Source organism: Aythya ferina (assembly GCF_964211825.1).
Source record: "Aythya ferina genome assembly, chromosome: 1".
In the NCBI taxonomy this organism is placed as follows: Eukaryota; Metazoa; Chordata; class Aves; order Anseriformes; family Anatidae; genus Aythya; species Aythya ferina.
Genome location: NC_140296.1, coordinates 143,834,355 through 143,857,569, shown reverse-complemented (window position 1 = coordinate 143,857,569; position 23,215 = coordinate 143,834,355). Strand labels below are relative to the sequence as shown.

At 43.1% G+C, this 23,215-nt stretch overlaps 1 protein-coding gene across 6 annotated transcripts in view; it reads left to right on the top strand.

Annotated features, from left to right (window-relative positions):
* DENND5B (DENN domain containing 5B) overlaps nt 1–23,215 on the top strand; it is a 110,039-nt gene that overhangs the window by 73,238 nt on the left and 13,586 nt on the right. For 2 of the 6 annotated variants that reach the window (XM_084535855.1, XM_084535856.1), the window contains 9 exons: nt 777–863; nt 1,876–2,026; nt 11,398–11,491; nt 12,472–12,582; nt 14,589–14,720; nt 15,524–15,676; nt 16,125–16,203; nt 17,419–17,500; nt 22,370–22,498. In XM_084535855.1, coding sequence (XP_084391981.1) covers nt 777–863; nt 1,876–2,026; nt 11,398–11,491; nt 12,472–12,582; nt 14,589–14,720; nt 15,524–15,676; nt 16,125–16,203; nt 17,419–17,500; nt 22,370–22,498 — 1,018 coding nt within the window. The remainder of the gene's footprint in view (nt 1–776; nt 864–1,875; nt 2,027–11,397; nt 11,492–12,471; nt 12,583–14,588; nt 14,721–15,523; nt 15,677–16,124; nt 16,204–17,418; nt 17,501–22,369; nt 22,499–23,215) is intronic. The other 4 variants (XM_084535859.1, XM_084535860.1, XM_084535857.1 and 1 more) reach the window with 3 other exon arrangements.

The window sequence follows — 23,215 nt, the reverse complement described above, 5'->3', positions numbered from 1 at the left end:
CAATGTCAGCCACAAGGAGGTACAGGTCTTTAGTCATGGGAGTGCTGCAACCAGTGAGGAAGCCTGAGCTACCTGTGCAGCACTCTGCAGTGTCTGTGGTTCCCTAGGCAAAAACTTCAGCGATCTTTTAAAAGCTCTAAATATCAGGAGCCTCTACTTTTCTTCAAGCCCACTGGTTTGTTCAACAAACCCAAGCTGAAATCTGGGCTGCAGGCAGGGGCTCACTGCATCCCCTTCCAGGCAGCTCTTGTCCCACCACCAGCAGAGCCTCCCCTCGCTGTGTCGGTGGGACCAGCGCCAGCCACACCAAGGAGCCGAGCCCCAGTACCTGGGACACTCACCTCATCTACCCCTTCCCATAAAAAGGAAGGGGTTTGGGCTCACACTGTTTGGCTAGAGCTGTGGGGACATAATTCTGTGTGGCACATTTGGTAGCTCCAGCAGGAGATGTGCAGTGTTAGCGAACAACATGCTGTGTGCTTCGGATCTGGATGGTTTTATCACTATAGTCACAGGACATATTTTCAAATTACACTTGAGTTTCTTACTGTGCAAGTATTTATTTAATTTCCAAGTTATATAGGGAAATTATACTCTTCAATTCGTTGGGATACAAATTAATGAACTGAGGCAAGCACATTTCTTGTGTTTTGTTGTTGTTGTTTTTAGTTTTCTAATTGCTTGAGAGCATTTTGCTTGTTACAAGTGTGACAGAAATAGAAAGAAATCCTATATCTGCTTAACTCTTTCTGTTTAAAAACAATTCTAATTTACAGGTCGCCTGTCTATTCAACGTCTAGTTTTGGTAGATATTGTGGCACCGGAACCTCATTTTCTGTGTCTTGAAAAGCAGCAAACTGATAGTAATGCCAACTTTTTTTCATATTTGCCACTCACACACCTGGGCCCAGCACCACTCCAACACTTGTTTGTTTAACCCACTGTTTTCAAAACCCTTCAAACCTTCTGTCCCTATACTACCCAGCCATTAGCTCCAAAATAAAACCTCCAAAGGGATTTATTTTTTTTTTAGGGGGGAAAAATACTGAAGTTGCATACTGAATTTGTTAATTCAATGCTGCTCTCGCCCCACCGCCCCCTCTCCCCTCTGGTTCACAGCACATCTGACTCAGTGGTGAGAGGCTGACAGGTTTCATTTGTGTTCTTCTGGAGAGCTGAGGTGAAACCCCTGTACCACATCATGACCAAACTTCACATCTCCGTACCACATCATGACCAAACTACACTGGTATCAGTGGCACCAGGGATTTTAGCCCTCTCCACTCCAAGAGTGGAGCCCTCTCCACTCTTGTTCTAGCCTCTGCCACGTCTAAATGTCTGCTTGTTGCCCTCAAGGCCGTGCTGGCTACCTGTGCTTTTTGATGGCCTGTCAGCCAGCACTAGCATGTCCACCCTCAGGAGGAGCATCACACAGGTGGCAGACATTTGCAAAACTTGGATATCGCCCTGCGGCATCTGCCCAAGGAAATGTCTCTGGGGTAAAGCAAAGTGCCCAGCCCTCACAGGGAGCTGCTCCAGGCCCAGCAGGCCCCAGGTGTTTTAACAGAAGGAGCACTGAGGCCAAACACCAAGCTGCAGGGGAAGCTTGCACTGCCCTTATCAACTTGTAACCCATCCTGCCCCTCAAGTACCAGCTTGCCTAACAGCTAACATGTTTGTCCCAACACTATTGTGTCCAGATAATGCCAAATAACAAAATAACAGCACAGGTGTTTTCTCCCTTAAGTGTTGGATTTCAGGGAGTAAGGTGCATTTTTAACTTCTTAGAGACTTACTCGGGATCAGAGCATGACTGCTTGTTGTAGCACACGTAGCTCGCTGACAGGGTTGCTGACGTGTGGGTATAACTTGCAGCCCAGTCCATCGAGCAGCGGCTGATGAAGATTGATCACACAGCCATCCACCCGCATTTACTTGATATGAAGATTGGTCAAGGGAAATACGAACAAGGATTTTTCCCAAAGTTGCAATCAGACGTCTTAGCAACAGGACCTACCAACAACAAGTAAGCATATTTTTTAATTTTCTGGAATTGAAAGGAGGTTTCTCTAATGAAAGATCCACATCAATGGACAGCGGTCTCAGTTTTGGATGGTTTCTAGCCAGAGTAAATAAACCAAAGCAACTCCTTCCTTTTCTGGTTTCTACCAGCTGATTCTGAAGGTATAGCCATAGTTTGGGTTACACTAGAAAGTGTTATTTCTGGTTTTGTGAAGGTTCCTCAGAATTTTCTATTCTAGTGATGAGTACCATGTTTCCGCATACATATTTTTAGTTTTATCATTGTCGTAATAAATTTAAAATTAGTTTCCTGTTTTGCACTAAATAGGATAATTTGGAAACCCAAGCCAAAATTCAGATTCTGAAATAAATTCTGGTACTGAAGCCTCTACATCACCATGCAGAAAGGAATTAGTGCCCTCTCTGTTCCTCTCTTTCCTTTAGCTATTATTGTGTGTCCCAAAGATTTTTGTAGCTTTTTCAGTTTCCAGGTTGGAGTAACCTGGAATAACAACTCAGTGAGGTTGGAGAGTATGTGGTTCTTTTTTGGAAACTCTTCTGATTCCAGTTAGGCTCTGTACTGTGCTTTGATGTGAAGGTAGGGGTACCTATAGCTGTGGAATTGAGCATATCATTATGTAGTTAATTTGCCTAATGTAAAATGAGGTCCTGTAGCAAGTAATTAACATGATTTCTATATCAATATAATGGGAAGTAAGAGCTGTAGGTGACATTTTTCCTTCCCCCAAAACCCAGAAAAGAGATTATTTCCCCTCTTTCCTTAAAAAATGGAATGATTTGAGCATCAATGATGATGGCTTACAAAATGATTAGCTCATACCCTAACTTTCAATTTCAGTGATAGGTCAAGGTAGAGCACAGATAAATGTGAGAGTCCAAATTTTGAAAGCTAGCTTTTCCTTCAGAAAATGGCATGCACACATGCTGCTCTAGGCTCCTCTGTGAGGTGCCCACACAATTCTATTTATACACCTTTTGTGCCCCCCAGTGCTAGCTAATCCTATTTTAATAACCTACTATGCAAAAGACTTGCAACTGTTAAAATAAGATATCCATAAGCGTTGAATGTTTAAAGAATTGCAATTAGTTTTTGAGTTAACACCCACAAAAATAAAAGGAGGAATGCTTATTTCAAAGTTCTTTGTAGTCATCTTGCAAGAGAAGACAGAAGTTTAAAGGTAATGTTTCCTTGAGAAACAGAGGATTTCTTCAGCTTCTGGGAGATGTGTTTAGCAGTCTGTCTTTTATCCTTACACCAAGTTTCAGTTTTATAGTGTCAGCAACAGCGCGAGCAGGCTCAGCCTGCTCCAAGTTACTTACACGTTCAGGCTCTGTCACAGGATCTTACCAAGTCTATGAATAAGCATTAAACTAAAAACAGTTTTCTTTGTACCTTCAAAGATACTTCTGTTAGATTTGTGCCCATTTAAATGTGACTTTAACTCCTGGAGTGGTAATTTTTGATGTAGCTGGTTCTGGTCCTCAAACTGCAGCATGTTTCAGAATTTGTAAATACAAAAATCCCATTACTTACTGCGAAGTGATGTCAAAGTGACAAATGTTTGGAATTCCTCCAGTTGTGTATTGCCAAAAAGGTTTGTAATTGGAAAATCTCAAGACCATCTGTTTATATCTTTCTGATTCCTGGCATTTTATGCGAGCAGCTGAGAGGACTCTCTTTCTCTCCCATTTAAGATATGTGATTCTGCTGAATTTACACCCACAGATACAATAGATAGCCTTTTCGTGCTCTCTGCAAGAACAGTATAATTCTTTTGACCACAAAATCGATTGAACTGTAGCCTTCCAAAATTAATTTGAATTTCCCAGTATATGCTTCTTGGGGATATGTTGTATTTGCACACAGGCCCTAGCCTTTGAGTATGGGCATGTGATAAGAGAACATTTCATCTTCATTCTCAGGCACTTTGGATGTAGCGTGTGTGTGTACATATGCTCATGTGTTGATGAAACTAATGCAAAAGATATTAATTAATATGTAGATCAGATTTAATTTTGCAGACTTCAGTTTTATATAGTGAATTTTGTATCCTGAATGTTGTAAGAAAGTGTATTTTCAGGAGAGAAAAGTCATTCCCATGCTCCACTCAGTTGTTTTTGGACCGTAGCAAATAGACCACTTCAAAGCTATTTTAATGGAAACCTGTCCTTGCTGGCTAGCAATCAGTTTTTTATTGTTTCCCTTTCTGAACAAATAAGCTAACAAACGTATAACCAGAGCCCATAATGTTAGCTAACTATTCCTTTCCTGCAATGAGACAGAGTGGTGAAGGTACCTCTGTCACAGTCACGGGGCCATTGTAAGTATCATATTATATCTAGGTCAGGAATATAATGCAAAGAACGAATATTTTCAGTTTGTTCAGTCCTAGGTCCTTTGTGTGATTCCAGACAACCACGTTGCTTGGACAGGCGGAAATTGTGTTTGGAAGAGGAGGTGTCTGGCTCTTGCTTGCTAGCCACAGCAAGCAGGTCTTGGGGACAGAGGAAGGGCTGACAGCCACGTTGGATCACTTCCACCTAAACGCAGCTGGGAACAAACGCTGGTCACGTTACCATGTATAAGTGTTAAAACACCGAGGTCTGTCATAAAGCGAAGCCTAATAATGTTTCATCTGTCAGCCCGCAGCCGTGCTCGGCAGCCTGCTCTGCCCTACTTCTGTCACTCTGCTGCCTCCTCCCTGTGCCCCCAAGGTGTCCTTTAGGAGGCTGGACAGGAGGGTGGACCTGTGCTCTTCTGGCCCTAGCCAGCATTACGCTTCTTGCTGCTTTCACTCATCTGCTTGCTCAGTGTAAATTGGGAAGACAGCCCCTTTTACATGAGCTCCTCTTCTGGCCAGCTCATTCAGGCTGCAGGTGCCTGCTTAGTGTCGTTGGGGATGATCTGTACCTTCTCTCCTGGGGTGGTAAGGGAATATTGACTTGCTCAGCTAAGCAAAAACCTCCCTGACAGTAACTCTAATTTTAATTTTTTATTTCTTTTCAGTAAGGTTAAAAAAAAAAAATCAGGCAGCAGTGTCCTGCTTGGGATACTCAGTCTGCACTCACCCCCTTTGATACATCCCCCACTTCATAGGAAAAGTTTTTGAATCTGCAGGCAGCAGCTGCAGCTTCCTCTGAGTTCAAAAATGTCCTGTCCACACTGCTGTAACCTCCTAAAACAATGGTTTCTGCAAAAGTCCTCCTAGAAATTATCCCAGGAGGAAACGGGCTGCAGTCACTTAGGCAGTGTGTCTACCAGCCTGGAAAAGAGCATTGGTTTCCAGAGTTGTCCTTTCCTTTTTCAAACACCAGCACCACGTTGTGGTTTCTACATATTTTCCTCTTCTTTCCCATGTTGTTTTTTTCTTGCCAGGCTCTTAAAATTTTATCTGGGATTCCACTGGCTGATACGTTTTGCAACAATTCAGGAAAGGAATTTGAATGACAAAAAGGCAAGCTACATAAACACTTCATGGTTTGTGATTAGCTAATTGTTAAATGACGGTGAATATGCTTACAATGCAGAATTAGAACAATGAAGCAAGCTGTGTTTTCAATCTAATTGATTACCTTGTAACTTAATTTGTACTAAGAAGCTTGATAAATGAGATTAAATATTGCAAAGGAAAACACTGATTGCACATCAAGCATGGGAATATATTAGCACTCTGGCAATTTGTAGTGCTGCCCACAAAGAGCAACTGATTTTTTATTTTATTTTATCTTTTGAGGGAAGGTTTTGCTTTGTTACACAGTTACAAAAAGGCTTATATTATCTTTTTTTTTTTTTTTTTTTTTTAACCTTCCTCCTCATTTAGCTCTGTTTTTTTCCACATTCTTTATCTGTGCCCTGCTTTCCCCCTTACTTTCTTTCCTGGCCTGTGCATTTCCCCTTTTCTGGCCACTTCTCTCTTCTGAGTCCTTTCGTATTCTGGCATCCTGTGAACTTGGTGCTTTTGTCTGTCCTCTGTGTGCTGCATTACCTGCAGTCACCCTCAGAAGAGGACACAGTGCAAGTCTTCCAGCACAGATCCCTCTGTAGTTGGCCTCTTAAACTCAGGGTTTAGCTAAGTGAAGCGTTTTTCTTACCTGTAAAGCAGATTTCAAAAATATTTGCTTGCTTTCTGTAGGTTTTTGTCCCTGTGCTGCATTTTGCTGACCTCACCACTATGTCAGTATTTATTTGTAAAAATTATGTATTAGGAATGTATGAGATTGGTTCATCTTTGTGATGGGCACAGCCTTGTGGCCTCTACCACGCCCTACTTGCTGGGACCTGCCCAGGTTTTATCTGCCCGTTGGTTCTCCTAATTTTTAAATAGAACTCCTGCTTGTTTATTCAGTAAAGTTAATGTGTCTTAACATTTTTAAAGAAAATATGATTTATATTATGCAAACTGGTATCCTTTTGTTGAATCTCTACATGATGGTAGAGTTCATTCTGGCTTTAACTAAGTTATTTTTTGTGTGACAAATGATCTGTCTCTCCTCTAATGGGTACTTCATACTACATGTGCTCTTTCTACCTCCTGACATGTTGGGTACTGTTTTAAGGCTGTCAGGCTTCACTGAAGTTTTTTTGTTTCTTAAATCAAGCCAGATAATTGCACTTTGAAGTGGTAGAGAGTAACATCTCTGCAGTGCATCTGAACAAGACATGAGTCAGCACTGAGCCATCCACACACAACACTGATGTTATTTAAACATCGTGTGTAGTGAAAGCTCACCTTTTAAGTATGAAAATCTGAAATAAGTGGTTACTATACAGTAGGTAACCTGACGGAGCAAGCCACTGACAGGTGCAGTGGAAATGTTAACTCTTTGTGTTCAAATACATTCATTTTTGAGAATATAATGTGACTGACTTCGACAACAAGTGCTTTACAGCATTTTCTGAACTAGGAATTACGTGTTATGGGAATTTGGAACTGGATGGGTGAGCCCTCTGTGTGCTGATCCTTGGCTCAATCAGTGCAAGGCAGTAAAAGGGTAATTAACTTATATCAGTTAATTTATCATTTTATAATAACTATGCAGAATTGAAGTTCACAGGGAAATATGGCCTTCCTTTTAACTTGTTTGGTCCAACATGGGTTTGACTTGCCATCTCTGTGTAGTCCCACATGAACTGCTCCTTAGCCTGAGCAGATTACACGTGCAGCTTGTGTTTAATGCCTGCAGACTGCGTGCCTGCTTTTAGGGTTGTTGGAGGCATGGTACATCTGTGTGCTGAGCTGCAAATACAGAAACATAGTCAGACAATTCCTGTGGTGGAGGTATGTGTGTAAAAGCTGTATTGCCGTGATTTGCAGACCTAAATAGCAGTCTGCCTCAGGAGATGGTCTCTATGAGGAGATTTAGCTTCTGTCCTGTAGATGAGTGCATTAATTTCCTTCCACCTCTCTCTTTGTTATCAGCGTGAATTGATTCTAAATTACAGTAGTGATTTTCATGGCAATGGCTATATTAGTTAAATCAGTGTGTGACTGAAGCTGTCTTTCAGATGCCTCTCACGTTCTTGTTCTCTGGCAGCATGTTACACCTCCTGCAATGTATATCCTGCCCTTTGCACCTGTGTCTGGCTTGGGTGGGCTTCATTTCTTCATGCCTTCATGGAGCTTTGAAATGAGGGGGAGGAAGGAGAGGCAGGGGGAGAGAGAGATGAACACATGGTTGCAGTACAGCACGTCCAGGCTGCTGTTCTGCTAGACTGGTTTCTGACAGTTCAGTTTTGATGTTGACTGTATTTCCATTTTTATTACAGAAATCAAGCATCACAGGTTAAGTGTTGTGTTTTAGAAGTGCCACCTTGATAGTTCCTCCACCCCCTGCAAACTAACTCCTGTGCTTGCTGCGTCTAATGTGGTATCAAACGATACTGATTTTGTTGTTGACCTTACAGTCTTGATGTTGAAGACACTTCCAGTGAAGAGCCTTTTGTTTATTTTCTCTATATTGAGCAGCACACGGTCTTCCCTGGTCCCTGCTCTGAAATATCACTGCTTTTTCGCAGTCCCTGAGGGGGAAGAGCATTTGTCTTTGGGCACGGGCATCAGGAGATGAGGACAGACTACCAAAAAGAGTTTTTTTGTGCTGCTCCACATAGGCAGCGTGTCCCTGGGCTCTCTGCACCACAGCACCTGAGCTGCGGCTGCTTTACCCCCAGAGACCTGGTGCTTGGAGCAACGCCTCTGCTGTGGGGAGTACATGAAACAAGCCAGTAGTCCGTGCTTAGGGCTCTGCAGGTGAAATAAGAACAAAATTTATGTAAAAAAAAAGGGGGAGAGGGTGATTTCTTGGGGTCAGGGCATAGTTGGGCAACATCTAGGCTGGGCCAGCCAGGTGGGCTTCATCTTCTCTGGCAGCCACTCCACAGGGATGGGGGCACTCAGGGTGACCAGGAGGTTCAGTGGAAAAGCCCAAGGGTCAGGGCTCAAAACAAGCACACATTTGCCTGTGTAAGCACAGCCTTCCTCTCTTGGTCAGCAGCGGCAGCCAAGGTGTGAATGAGGCAGCCGGCCTGTGGCAGGGCCAGGAGACCAGCTCCAGACACCCAAATGGGATTTCAGCAACCCCGGAGGAGGTGGGGAGGGCCTTTACCCCCTTTCAGAATCATTTGGAGTGGCTGAAGGGCAAGGAGGAATAATTGAAAATGTGATCTCTGCTGATGAGGGACTGAGGGAATGGTTATCGTGATATTTAAGCATTATCCTATGCAGCCCAGTAAAGAAAAGGCTTTAAAAGATTGAACTGCTTAATGCTGCCTATCTGCTGTTAGATCTTCACCAAATCTCCCAGAGAGATTCAGAGCAGCATCCGAATGCACAGACCTCACCCAGCACTCGGTAGCTTCTCCTCCCTAGCCTGGCGGCTGGGGAAGAGGGGCCGCGTGGCTTGCTGCACGTGTAATTGTGTAATTGCTCCAGCTAATGAACAGCAATTTCTTCCTTCAGAAGTGGCTAATGATCTTTACGGTTGTATGCTGAAAGTGTTCAAATAGTTCTGATTAATAATCTGGAGAATGGTCTGTGCTGCCTCCCAGTTGGCTGGAATTGAGTGAGAATGCTCTAATGACGGTGTATTACCTGTAATTATTCTGTGGGTTTTGTTCCACTTTCACCTTCAGTGAGACATGTTCTCTCAAAGGACGCCTGTAGTCATTCTTAAACCTTCCAGTAACTGCACAAATGCAAGTGGAAAGGGATCAGACCTTTGTCTCGAATTTAGAATATATAATATGAATTACAGCAGAAAAATATGATAAAGACAATGTATGATTTATAACTTAAATTTAGGTGTATTACTGGCATTCTGTTGTGTGAAAAGTAAGCTTGGTATTAACTTGGAATAAATGGGGGGTCTCTAGAGCCAAAAGTCAATTCCTAAAGTCAATTCCAATTCTGCTATCCTCTATTTCAAGGGGTTGGGTTTTTGCTCTATTTCAACCTTCTGAGATTATCAAAATGCCGTTTTCTTCCCCTCTCAGTCATCTGATGAGGCGTTGGGTGTTGCTTTTGCAAGGAATGTGATGATTTATTAAAGTCACAGGTTGTATATTTTTAAGGTTTCTGAGGAGGTGCAGAGACACTTATGTCAGTAATGCATCCCTCTGAGAAGGTACAAATGCTTCCTGCTCAGACACCTATTGGGCTGTTTCATTTACTTACAACAGGCTTGAGGCTACGGGTTTTTATAAATAAACTTTGTGTCATATCGGATGGTGAAGTGCTGAACCATAATTAGGTGCAGACCCAGGTGTTTGTTTCTTACTTTGCACTTGTTTTCCTGATGTTATTTGGAAGGTGGGAAGAGACGTCAGTTCTGACCATAAAGACTTCAGTTCCCATGACTTTTTTTTAACCTTTTGGACCCAGACAGCCAAAATTTCATCTTTGATTGCCTCACTAGAGAAATTGGTGGAGACAGTTAAGTACATGTCTTGCTTTCTGGAAACTGGAGGGCTCAGACAACCAGGGTCACATCTCTGCACTGCTCATGGGCCTCCTGCACCTCCCCAGTGTCTCATCAGCCATTTCACGACCCAAGTCCAGCTCCATGCAGGCTCCTCCTCGAGACTTGCACCCACCTACACGCTGCCAGCCCAAAATCCTTTCCCAAGTAGCTCAGATCCCAGATCCTGTTTGAATATGCTCCTGTTTGGGACACACGTGGAAATGGATGGGTGTGGGTCTGATGACTCCTGTTCCTGCAGATACCTGTCGGTATGGAGAGGCTCACCCTGAGCACACCCTGCTGCATTTTGCTCTTTAACTTCTGTGCACCAGCGAGAGGCAGAGGGGACTTCATGAAGACACTGAAGGACTTACAGGCTTTTTTATTATTATTTTCACTGTGTTTGATTTTTTTATTTTAATACGCACAACTACAGTAATTTATATCATTCTGAAGATGTAGCCTTCATGTGCGTTAAGATACTTCTTTTTAATGCTTGATAGATTGTTTTCTGCACAGTTATTTTAGCTTTCTGCTATAAATAATGTATTAACTTATTTATTCCCTGCACCAGTTGAACATTTTTGTTTTCAGGGATTTGACAGAATGCTATGTTATTATTAGAAACCCTGCAATCACTTGAGATTCTGAATTCACTGGCACTGAGTTATCTCATGTTCTGTTACAGTATTTGGCACAAAGAAGCTGGGACATTTGGGAGTCGGGGGGTTGCTCACTTTCAAACCTGGCTACCTTGCTCCTGCTTTTGGGCAGCAGCTTCAGATGAGAAAAATATTGAGTTGGACATCAACTAAGATGTAGTAAAAATAGAATATTTGTTATTTAGAATTCAGAATTATTTAGAATTTTTGCTATTTAGAAATACGATGGGGAAAAAATAATAATAAAAAAAAACCATGGTGAAGACAGCAACACGATTAATCCCAGGAATGTCAGTACTGTCAATATCCTTTGGACATAGGTGCTCCCAGTATCACAGTAGTTCTGTCACGGTGACGACGTTCCCTGTGGTACTTCCACTGCAGGAATTATTTCAGAAACCTCACAAAAGAGGAAATTTTTTAGAAGTTGTTACTCAAAACGTACCCTTTTTTTGTTTGTTTGCTTATACAGCCACCGTTTCTATCAAATGTCAGGAAACTGTCAAGCAGGGGCATTGCTGCGTGCCTACACATAGCGATGTCCCTCGTGGTGGCACCAGTGCTGTGACTCCTCACTCAGGCAGGCAGCAGGCAGGTCTCCACCAGGTCCCTTGGGTGCCTGGTGGCCTGTCACCTGCCCTGCAGGTCTGTTGGGTGTCCTCCAGCTCTGCATACAGGCTCTCCCTTCCAACCTTTTCCACTCATGTGTGTTTTCTCTCTCCCTCCGACTTTGCAGCCGTTGGGCCAGTCGCAGTGCCACCACGCAGCGGAGGAAAGACCGCCTCCGGCAGCACTCGGAGCACATTGGGCTGGACAATGATCTGAGGGAGGTAGGTGGCATCTGTGGGTAGTGCGACCTGTCTGTCCCCGAGGTGAGGCTTGGAAAAAATACCACATTGCTGCTTCGGGCAGTCCTCTTGCTACCCTAAGGTTTATGTAGGTTCTCCAGCCATTTAAACGCTGCTCTTCACAGATGTTTGTACATGCTTTAATGCACACAATAAAAATAATTTATGTTATTTTGGAATAAGACAGTCCCTTTGTCATCAGGGAAACTGCTTATTTGCTGACACAGCCCCCTGTCATGTAATGGCATGTGGAGAGCAGAGCCCTGGTTCCTGCCTGGGTGCAGCAGTGGAGCTCTGCCCAGCGTGAAGGTCTCTGGAAAAGCCAACTCCTTGAATAAATGTCAGCTCTGTAGAGGCAAATGAGGCAGGACTTTTTCTTTTTTAAAAGGATTTTTTTTTGCCTTACATGGTTACTGACATGAGTAAGCCCATTTGAAAGGTTAAGACATCGAGGTCTTTTTGTGCCTGAAGCTTGAGAACTCCCACACATCTTGTAAATGTCAGTCACGTGCATGCATTTCTTTCCCATCTTTTCAGTTTCTTTCATTAAGTATTTTCTGCCATATTTTTCCATCGATCTCCATGTGCTTCTTTTGTATGTCACTAGCAAAACTAAAACATTCGTGCTGTTTTGCAGTACATCTTGCTGGATAACGTTGACCAGTGTTGACACTTGCAATTAAAAAGCTCAGAGGAATCAGTGGACTCCTGAACCTCAGCTTCCAATGGTGTTTCGTGGAAACACAGCAAAACAGCTCTTGTGAATGTTTGTTGTTGTTTCTGCTAGGATGACTTTGCAAGTATATTTTAAACTGTGCCTTGCGCATTTATCTCAGCAGAGCCGTTTCAATACTTTGTCATGTATTTACTTTCTTCTTTTTGGCTGTGGATCATATGCATGCTTCTCTTGCTTTGTTTCTCTTTCTGGCTGTTCTGCCATCGGGGCATCTGCCTCCTCTTAGCCCTCGGAGGAGCTTTTGCTTCGCCAGAACTCAATGGCCTTCTGGGAGTGGGACCAGGGGCCACCCCCTCCTGCACGGCCTCCTAAAAAATCCTTCTCTGAATGCTGCCTGGTATGTTCTAGTTTTTCTTGTTGAAAGCTGCTTTTGAGGTCTTAGTGTAAGGAACCACTGTCTTCACTGCCTCCCAAACCTCTCCCTTTCTCGTAGAGTACGAGCACGTCCCCGTAGTGCTTGGAAGTGTGGTTATAATCAGAAAAGTAGCTGGAAACCAGCTCCTGGCTTCCACACCAGCTCCCTGGCAAACATGACAGTTGTGAGACTGAAAGACAAGAATTTTGTTTTGCTTCCTTTTTCCCATGTTGGTTGGCTGGCAATTCAGCTTAGGGTGTCAAATCCAAAAAAGCATTGCTTTGACTGCTGGATCTTTGCATCCCAGCATAGGGGAGGGTGGTGGTGTGTGGACACTGACATACAGGCAGAGAGCATTCAGTTGGTCCTATCGTCCCACACTCATTCTCCTCTTGAACACTAAAAGTTCAAAAAAATAAATTAATAGCAAGACATGCAATAAATAAAATAAGATTATCCTTTTTTTTTTTTTTGCACTCTTCAGACTATAACCACATTTTATTTATACTTTTGCCTTCAAAAAGAAGTATTAGATTTCCTATTTACATATTCTCTGTATTACTTTTTCACTGTTCCCACTGCTAATTTTTGCACCAAATTAGATGGAAGTCACTTTTGCTATTGCTTGCTGAACAATGTGCTTTCATCAGCTGTGATTTTTATTCCCATATGCAGTAGTTTTTCGACTATTTCTAAGTTCTTACAGCACCAGTGAAACTGTAATTACCTAGCTGAGTACTTACTAACTAGATGAACACGGCTTTCTGTGGCAGAACCCTACTTTCTTGTCTGACCCATTGGACTAATGCGAAGTGGTTGTAGGGTGCCCTGTCACTGTGTGCTGCTCAGCACCCCCAAAGCCCAGCCAGCAGCAGTGCTAAGTCACTGGAGGAGCATGGTCTGGTCCTCTTGGGGGACGAGCAGTCATTGTCATGTTCCATCCATCTCCCCCAGAGAGGCAGCATTAAAACATAAAAACATACATTTAGAAATTCACAGGTCTTGCACAAAAATGTAGCATTCCAACATCAGGCTCTGAGCACGCTGTCTCAAGACTGTTTTATTTGGCCGTGTCCTATTATTTAACTGTTATTAACACAAACTTCATGAATATTGTTTGGGCAACTTTTTGATTGGCTTCCCATTTGCACACCAAAATGTGGCCAACTTCTTAGCTTTGCTGAGCATGTAGCCCTCACACAGGTGTTAGGGCAGGTGACACTTCTTGATGGGCTTGAGTTTTTTGCTTAAAAACAAACAAGCAAACAAAACCCAACCCACAGTGAAGCGAGGAGGTTTAAAAGTCTTTTCTCATAGCTTGGATCTCTTTTTAAAAAGCATGCCAGTTGTACATTCTTCTCAATCAGCACCCCTACAGTACAAACAAGAATGATCCTAAATGTCAGTTTCATTTGAAATGAGCTTCACTTGTAATTAAGAAGTTAATTGAGAATAAAATCAAGTCTGTTTTTTTCCCACATGAACTATTCAGACGCAAAGTAATGGGTGAAATCTTTCTCCTTCACTAGATATATTTCTGCTTCTTGCAATTTCTTTTCAAAGATTTTTTTTTTTTTTCCATTCATGAATGGTCTGGTCAATAAACTAGACAAACAGCTTTTTACTTATTAGTGAAAGTCAAATAACAATGGAAAGAAACTTTCCTTGGTATTTTGACTTTGTTGCTGAATGAAGGTTTCACGCTTTTATGCACTTGGTGTGGCTAACTTCGTGCTAGTGGCTAACAGCACAGTTTACTAGATAGTGTTGACTGCTCTGGTACCACACAGGAAAATATCTGGCTTTTTGTGTTGTCATAAGGGAGCATTCCACTTCTTCAGCCTGACACTTAAGCATCAGACAGATCATGTTGTTGTTACTAGCTTAACAATAGCTCATTCCTTTTCACCAGCATCTGCTTGCCTAGGATTAGGATGAGGAGAACCCCTCTGACTTGCAATATCTAAAATTATTCTGTTTATTTTTAGAAATATATGCAGGAGGCAAGGAGTCTAGGAAAAAATTTAAGGCAGCCCAAACTCTCAGACCTCTCTCCAGCTGTGATTGCACAGACCAACAGTAAATTTGTGGAAGGATTGCTGAAGGAATGTCGCATGAAGGTAAGTCCTCCCTCATCCCTCTGCATCCCTCCTATTGCTTATGCTGAACATAAATAGCATCTGCGTCTTGTATCCTGAAAGTCCTTCACAGCAGGAACAATGTTGGTCTGGTGGTGTACTGGGCTATTTACAGGATGGATATCCCTCTGTGTTATATTTTTCAACTGCTAAGAAAAGAAGAAAGTGTATTATCACTCTTCTGTTTATGCAGTCAAAGTTGGCGGGAAGAGTAAAAAGGGCAGGAAGGAGAATCAGGATGATCTCAGATATTTTAAGGAGGATTTCCTTTAGTTGTTCAGATTTAAAGGTAACCTAAACATAACGGGATCGAGACCCTCAGTCAGAAAAGGAAGCGTTTAGCATGTGCAACTTGGGCGTGCTGTTTATGCAGAGCTAATGAAGTATAGCAGTTTCTATAAATAAAAATAATAAAATAAATAAATAAATAAATAAAAAGCTAAGAAGCTTTTATTTTCATTGAAGAATAGTTTCTTTATATAATGATAATTTTGTAACAAAAATCTATCTAGCTCTGTATTCTGTCTGATACCGGTCAATAATAAATCAGCAGTGTAGGAACAGGACAATAGAAGAAGGGTGTAGAAACAGGACAGTGTGGTTTAATAATACAAATTTGCATATTTTAATGTTTCTCAGGCCAAGCTACTAGCAATGGTCTCTAGATTATCATCCCCAACCATGTCTTAGTAAATTCATCTATAAATTCTGTCCTTTTTGAGATAACCTTTTTTAGAAACCTTTTGGATTTTTTTTCTACTTTTTTTTTTTATTATTATTATTAGACTAAACGTATGTTGGTAGAGAAGATGGGCCACGAAGCAGTCGAGTTGGGACATGGAGAAGCCAACATAACAGGTCTGGAGGAAAATACGTTGATTGCTAGTCTCTGTGATCTGCTGGAAAGAATCTGGAGTCATGGTCTGCAGGTCAAGCAGGTTGGTAACTGGAAACTTGGGACTTTGTATGTACAGTGCTCTGTCAAATGCTGAATGCCCCCATACCTTCCAAGCTGCTGCTCAGTAGCATCATTCCAACATAAAGCAGGGGAGGTATCTTTGGGCTCAGATTCACTGGTTCATATCTTGTGAGGGTTTCTTTTTTTGCAAGGCAGCTCTGGAAATTGCAGTGATGTTGTCAAACTGGTGTTTGGATTCTCCTCTTTCAACCTTCAGAAGCAAAACCAGGGAGAGAACAAAGAAAGCAAGTGGTCCCACTGCTAGATCACTGGGAGCATGCTGTCCTTTTCTGAGGTCTTGTGGCCCAAGAGAAGTGAAATCATACTCACTACGGAAATTCTGTCCCACTGAAATGCCATCCCATTATTTTGCTGCATCTTTTCCATTGGCTGATTTATTTAAAGCTACTTCATATTCAATTTTTCAGGGGAAATCTGCTTTGTGGTCCCATTTACTTCAGTACCAGGAGAGAGAAGAGAAGCAAGAGCATAGTGCAGAGTCCCCAGGTGAGTACTCAGCAGTTCACTCCCTGGGGGGGTCCATCACAGCAGGTGAACTCAGGCCTGTGAGGAACAGTGCAGCCATGTGAAATCCATGTAGGAATTTCAGAGTATTTGCTTGCTAATATCATGTCTACATTCTGAGGCCTTTCATAATCATTATGAAGCTGCCTTGATGTCTGGACAAAATAGCTTGACGTTATTGGAGAGAAATGAGGCTGCTTACTATCCCTGTCTGGAAATCACTCAATGTCTGTTCGCTATCTTCATTCCCTTCTAGTCATCATTGACTAAGGTGTGAGAAGCTGTGCTTCTGTAGGAGACTATTTGTGAAGCAGCTGAAGGCTTGGAGCCATGGCTAAGACAGCTGACATTTTTCTTCCACTGATCATAATCTGTCTCCCACATCACAATGTGAATATCTCCACGTTCAATAAATCTTTATACTGGTGGACAGTACAGTTCAGACGTTGTGTAATGAATCTCCATCCATCAGTCTAGGCACCCAGGTTATGCTTTGGTTTGGCCTTTTACAATCACTAAATTACTTCTGTGTTGTAAGAGAGGTTGGTTTTCTGATGACCTTGAGATCTCCCTGTGCCATGGCGGCTTTAGTGAAGGTCTCTGTGGGTCATCTTTCAAGGACTCTGGAAATCTTCACGTTCTGCAGAGGGCAACTTCATGATTGGTCCTCAAGGATGCATCGATGGATGAACTAGTCCCACTCATCAAAAGAGTTTTTAGTAAACTTCACTGAGTAATGTGCTAAGCAATCTGGCTGGCAGGCACAAATTCCTGAGAACAAAATGTGTCACCACAAAGCAGTTTGATCAGAGGAGTACAGAAATGCATGGCATTCTTTGCATCTTATGTGCTACTGTAGCTTAATTTTATCACATCCTTCTCAGTTGTGAGTTTCCCATATAACGTACTACTAATAAAACTCAACTCACCACTGTATAGATTTATATTAATTTATTTCACATATGAAAAAGGAAGCTTTTTAAATCCCCAAGTTAATTGCTGAGTTAAGAAATAGGTAATGTAATAAGTATTTTTTCTTTTGTCTGCTTCCACATTTCCAGGATAGTGATAATGCTAATGAACAGAGATGTTGCAGTTACCAGTGACTTAAGATTGTTTTCAGCATTACGTAAAACAAACACATTGCAGACCACTACTATAATTTTGTATTAACTTCATGTATTTTCTCCACTGTAGTTGCTGTTGGACCAGAAAGACGGAAGTCTGATACAGGAATTATTTTGCCTACTTTGAGGGTTTCCCTGATACAAGATATGAGGTATATAATTTGATTCCTAAAGCATTCATTGTGGTTTTAATGTAAATAATGTAAAGATCTTCACTACCTTTGGGTTTACAAAGGTTAAGTAGAATTAAAGCTTCTCCTCAGCCTGCATTGAAATCTAGACCATTACCTTTTTCTGTTACAAAACTTTTTGCATGTTTACTTATTTTAGGTAAAAGACAATGAAAAATGCACCAAGTTCTACTTGGGTTTTGTTTTTTTCTTCTCCAGGGGGTCTCTTCTAGCAGTAAAGCCAGTTTCTACAAACGAGAGATATGTTGAATATTGAATCCCTTGGTACATTGAGTTTGTTTCTTTTTGTTTGCTTTAAATTATTGACCAAGTAAATATGGTTGATACGTGAAACAAAGGGACATAAAAATCTGCTTGCAGTGTCTGAGCAATGTTCCCTTTTTCAATTAGCATTTTATGACCAATAGTAATAAATGTACAAATGTAGAAATGTACATGAGCCTAGTATTTAGGCGAGTCTAAGCTGGAACATGAAGTAAGGGCAGGTGCTCTGTAGGAGACCTGGCTTTGGAGAGCGTTTCATGAAGCGTTTTTGGGGAACCTGAAGGATTACAGAATAAGAAGGGGTGGAAGCTGATGTGACAGCACCAGACAGTTGTTCCTGAGGGCATCTCCATGATCAAGCCAGGTCACGTTACTGCTTTGACACTTCACTTGCCACAACCAAGCACTTCAGTGGGGTAGAAGTGCCATAGAAAAGAGGGCAGAAATAATGCAATAACGCTCCTCTGTAAAGAGCTGCAAGCAATTTAAAGTGTGAGGGAATGTGAGCATTGTTTCTTGTAATGCCACATCCTTCTTCCATGTAAAAAGAAGGCATAATTAAGATTAATCAATGTTTTTGTGAGCTATCTATGATTACAGTGATGTGATTTTACCGTGTGTGTTATTACCGATCGTTTTGTTCTGATGTGGGATCACATAGATTAGTCAGGTTTTTCTGAAAGAGAATGACTGTTCTTCCCACCTGCGGGGTGCACCTATCTTGTTTTACGTTTTCTGGTTTAAGGATCTTGCACTCTGTGTTTGAAGAATACAACGTGCCATGTAGGGCTGAAACGATGCGCCATTACAAGGGAACAAGAGGAAGAATGCATGCAGTGTAATTAGGAGTATAATGTCAGAGGGGCTTTTTGAACATGTGTCTGCCATTTTAGCATCCTTCTCATGGGACATGGCAGCTATTTACTTAACCATGTCCTGTGGGGCTGATGGCTCGTAGCAGGTCAGTGGCAGGAAAGGGTGAAGGAGGAGCTGGAGCGGAAACTTGCACACTGGGAGATTCCCAGTAGTGCTCACCAGTGCGTGCATTTCATCTTCCATGCACTTGCTAAGCTCCCTAATGGAAGTCCAGCACGAACCTGAGCTCTGCTGCTTGAGTCACAGGATTGCTTCCACTGCTTTTCAAGGTACAGAGGCAGAATACTACTTTTTGTGGTATCTTGGGTATTCATGGGTGTACACAAACATGTCTGGTCACACAAAACACCAGGCAGATGGTGAGTTGAATTTGTCATGCATATTCTCGTGGCATCCTTTCTCCTGCTTGGAAGGAATGCTGGCTAATATTTGTTTGCATACACACACATTTATGCTGAAGCTGGAAGGATGGGTAATTGTTAAATTGCCGGGGTTGTGGTGCTAACTGAATGAATGGTGAGAGGATTAAATGTTGCCTTAAGCACAGCTTGTTTTTGATGGCTCATGCAAGGTTGTGTAAACAACTTAAACAGCAGGGCTGAATCACAGTCACGCTCTTGTATCTGTGATAAGCCTGTGCTGTAGGTAATGCTGTGTGTCCTCTGCCTCCCTCACAAAACCATGCATCTTAGATGTGGTACAGAAAATGCTCAAGACGTTTATTTTGCTTCTTGCATGGACCCAACATCTTTGGTCCAGCTGGGCTCTGGTTTTGAGTCCTTCCCTTCAGGCAAGCCCTTCCTTGTGACCAGCTTTTGGGTCTGGCCGTGCCACCCCTCCCACAAGCAGGGTCCAGCCTGGGGTGCGAGCCCTGGGTGCTGCACCCACAGAAGTGCTTCGTAACCTGCTGCAGTCGGAACAGGCTGGGTTATCAAAGTCCTGAACGGTACCAGCTAAATACAGCTCTCTTCTGGCTGCATGGGGATCGGGAGCATTCGCACTGTCCTCGGTGGCGTGGTGATGCTGAGCAGCTGTAACCTCTCCTGGCAGCACAGCTATTTGCAGAGGCAATGTCTCGCCGTACCCCAGGCTCACATCCAGCAGGGAAAGTAGATTTTTCTTTATTGCTAATGGGATTAGAAAGCAAGTCCCAACCCGGGGAATTGCACTGAAATTGCCGTTCAGGACTCTGACAAAAAAGAGTTTGCTGTGCAGCGGTGAGCACACAGGGCTTACACTGAGGTCACTGATAAAAATAGAGCTGTTCTGACCGTCACCAGTGAGAACGAAATAAATCTGCGTTCCTGAATGTTCTGTTCTGCCACACGCTGCTTCTGCTGACACCAAGATGGATCACTGAATCTTCTTAATGCTTCTGCCAAGCTGCATGGTTGCAGATCCTGATCTGTCCCAAATGCGTGATTTATGCCAATCTGGTCTCAAGCAGAAACAGGTAATAAAGGGGGATAGAGCACGCATGGAATACAGTTGAGTCTGCGTGTGAATCCACTCACAGTGAAATAACATATTCTACTTAGTGTTTCGTATTAGGTGTAATTTAAGCCAAGTCAGGGAGAGTGGAGAGGGAGAGAGATGTTCTGTGCTTTGATCTTCCCATCCCAAAAGGCAAGAAATGTCTGAAGAGAGCATCTCAGCACTGTGTAGTTGAGTGAAGTGCACGTCCTGCTTCTCAAGGACTCCTGACCACGTGCCCAGCTGTCTGCGCTGCAAGGTCTAGTGCTGGCTGCCATGCTCAGAGCCAAGAAGGGGGATGTTTCACAAAGGGCTTGCCAGTGCCAGGAGCGAGGATCTCTGTGGTGATTCAGCTGGTAGGCATCTCTGCTAAAAGAGGGAGGCTCGTGAGCTTGCTTACAAAGGGCAAGGACTTGTATGTGAGCATATTGTGCCCTTCTGGTTTTGTTTTACAGGACATTGAGAGTTCGTGCTCCTCACCTGTCCATCAAAGAGCAGGCCTCTGACACATCCATCCATGTGTCACGTTAGGAAACGGGAGGAAGCTTCTTTTATTGGAAAATAAGAATAATAATAAATCTGTTTTTTAAAGGAATTTGCACTAACCTAGGTTTTGTGTGATGCAGACACCTCTGCTTGGATTGCAAAGGTCCATCTGTGTTTTGAGGCTTGGGGCAGGTTAGCCTAGCAGAGAGCAGTGCCGAGGGCTGATGAGCTATGCCTGGCATCCTCCTCACTTGTTCAGAGCAAACAAGTATTTCTGGACAGCACTAGGTTGTGCTTTGCAAATTTGCTCCTAAGGCCCTAGTCCTATTATGCTTGAAGCTCTATAAACAAGAGAGTGTTTTTCTCAAATAATGCAGGGTCTAAATATAACGCAAAGCACGTGTTTGGGTATAGCAGATGGGGAAAAACACGAGACAGTGAGACCATACTAGTCAACACAGAAAGCATCAGTCACAGCATGACTTTGCTGGATTTTCTTTGGAGTAAATCTTGCCACATTCCCTAACACGCAGCGATGCGCAGGGGGCTGTAAAAGATGATGGCAACAAAGATCAGCTCAAACTCAGCCAATGCTACGTGGAGCCTGCCACAAAGGTTTGGAGGGCTGAATTGCCTGTGCACTTAATATGCAAGCTGCGTGAAAATTAAGAAATTGCAGCCCTTTCTTTCCCCTGCTGGGAACTGTTAGTCATTTTTCTTGCGTTTTATTTAACTAAGTGGGGGGTTTGGGGAAGCGGCTTCAATCTGCCATGGCAGTTCTCTTCCTCTTCTAAGGCTCCTGGTGCTCTCAAACTGGAGCTTCTGGCATTCTCCAAACTGAAATATAGGAAGTTTTTGTTTTGTTTTGTTTTTGGTTTTGTTTTGTTTTTTAAAAAAAGGCAAAACCACAGAAAAAAAGCCCCAGTATTACAGTTTTGCTTTCCTACAGACTTTGCACATGGCATTCAGATTACCACTTACACGAGGACCTCTTACATCCCTGAAAATGTGATTCTGCCTGTCACTGTTTTCTCTAATAATCCTCTTTTTTTTTCTCAGATTTCCTATTGCTGCTGCCATTCATGGGTTTGTTAGCACTGCCTTCAGACTAGACTGTGGTTTGGAGAGACTCTTAAGACGTGTACTGTCCGCTGCCCTCCCAGACATACCTGTTTGTCAGCAGCTTTAGGGAGCTACTGTAGTATAAATGGGTCTCATAGGTGGCTGGTTTGGTTTGGTTTTCTTCCTACATCATAAGCAATGTCTGTAGGGACATCTACCCCAGGCAGGTAGATACCCCAGGGCATCTACCCCTGCTCACCTTGGCTAAGCAAGTGGGATGCAGAGCAGCTGATGTGCTCTGTAGAGTGTTTGCAACACAACCTGCTGTGCCCAGGAGGGGCTGCCCCTGTCCCCAGGCCAGCCTGGGGTTGACAGAGGTCTCTGTGCCATGCTGGAGGGTGTGGGGCTCTGTAGGGCCATGTTGGAGGCTCTTTCTCTTGATTTTCAGACAGGTTTTTGTGCTTACGTGTAAGTAATCACATGAACTTCTGTTGCACTTGTCACACGCAGGGGAGCGGATGGGATTTGGCTCTGTTTACCCTGCAGCATCTAATATCAAGAGACAGTTTCCAGTCCAGCTGCTGCCTCACACTGGATGCTGCTATTTGAAGCTTGTAGGATTTTTATGATTCACTTATTTTTATTATTATTTTTTCCCATCCATTTCAGGCATGTTCAGAACATGAGTGAGATAAAGACAGATGTGGGGCGAGCCCGAGCCTGGATAAGGCTTTCTCTGGAGAAGAAGCTTTTGTCTCAGCACCTGAAGCAGCTGCTTTCCAACCAGCCACTTGCCAAGTAAGTTGGCTCTTGTTCTCAAAGCTTCACTTTCACATCTGCCTCATTGGTGTGCCAAAGGGGCTCTGCAGGCTCAGGGCACAGCCAGGTGCCTCGTCTGGGTTCAGTGGCTTCCAGCCAGAAGGGACTGAAGGGGCTGGTGGAGGAGCTACTGCCCACCCAGCAGGGCAGGAGTCTGCTCATCCGCCTGGAAAACTAATTTTCAGGAAGGAAACATTAGGTTTTGGGTCAGTGCATTGATCCAAGCCACTTCACAGCCCCACAATCCTTATAACTTGTGCAAATGAAGCAGCAGTGTTTTGTTTTTTTTTACAGCGGTCCTGTGTTAACATTGACTTCAGCTGAATGCAGGCGCACGTCCTGACTGCAGCTGAGCTGGGCTGGAGGCCAGCCCTCCCAGCCACTTAGCAGCTCCCCCCAGCGCTGCCTCCTTTTGCAAGCACAGGCACTTAGGGATCTGCCTGCGTAGATGTTTCCTGACTGTTCTCTCAAAGAGATGTTTAGGAGAAAAAAAAAAATTATGAAGAGAAAACATCCAAGCTATTGCATGGAGTTTTTGGCAGAACTGGCTCTGTAATGAGCTATGCGCATGATTATGCTGGAAACTAATAAATACCCAAATATGCTAATGAGAAGAAAGAGGAGACAGTAGCCTCTTGGGTGATCAGCCAAAGATATAGTGGCAGACCTGGCTTTCCCTGAAGTTTCATTTACCTC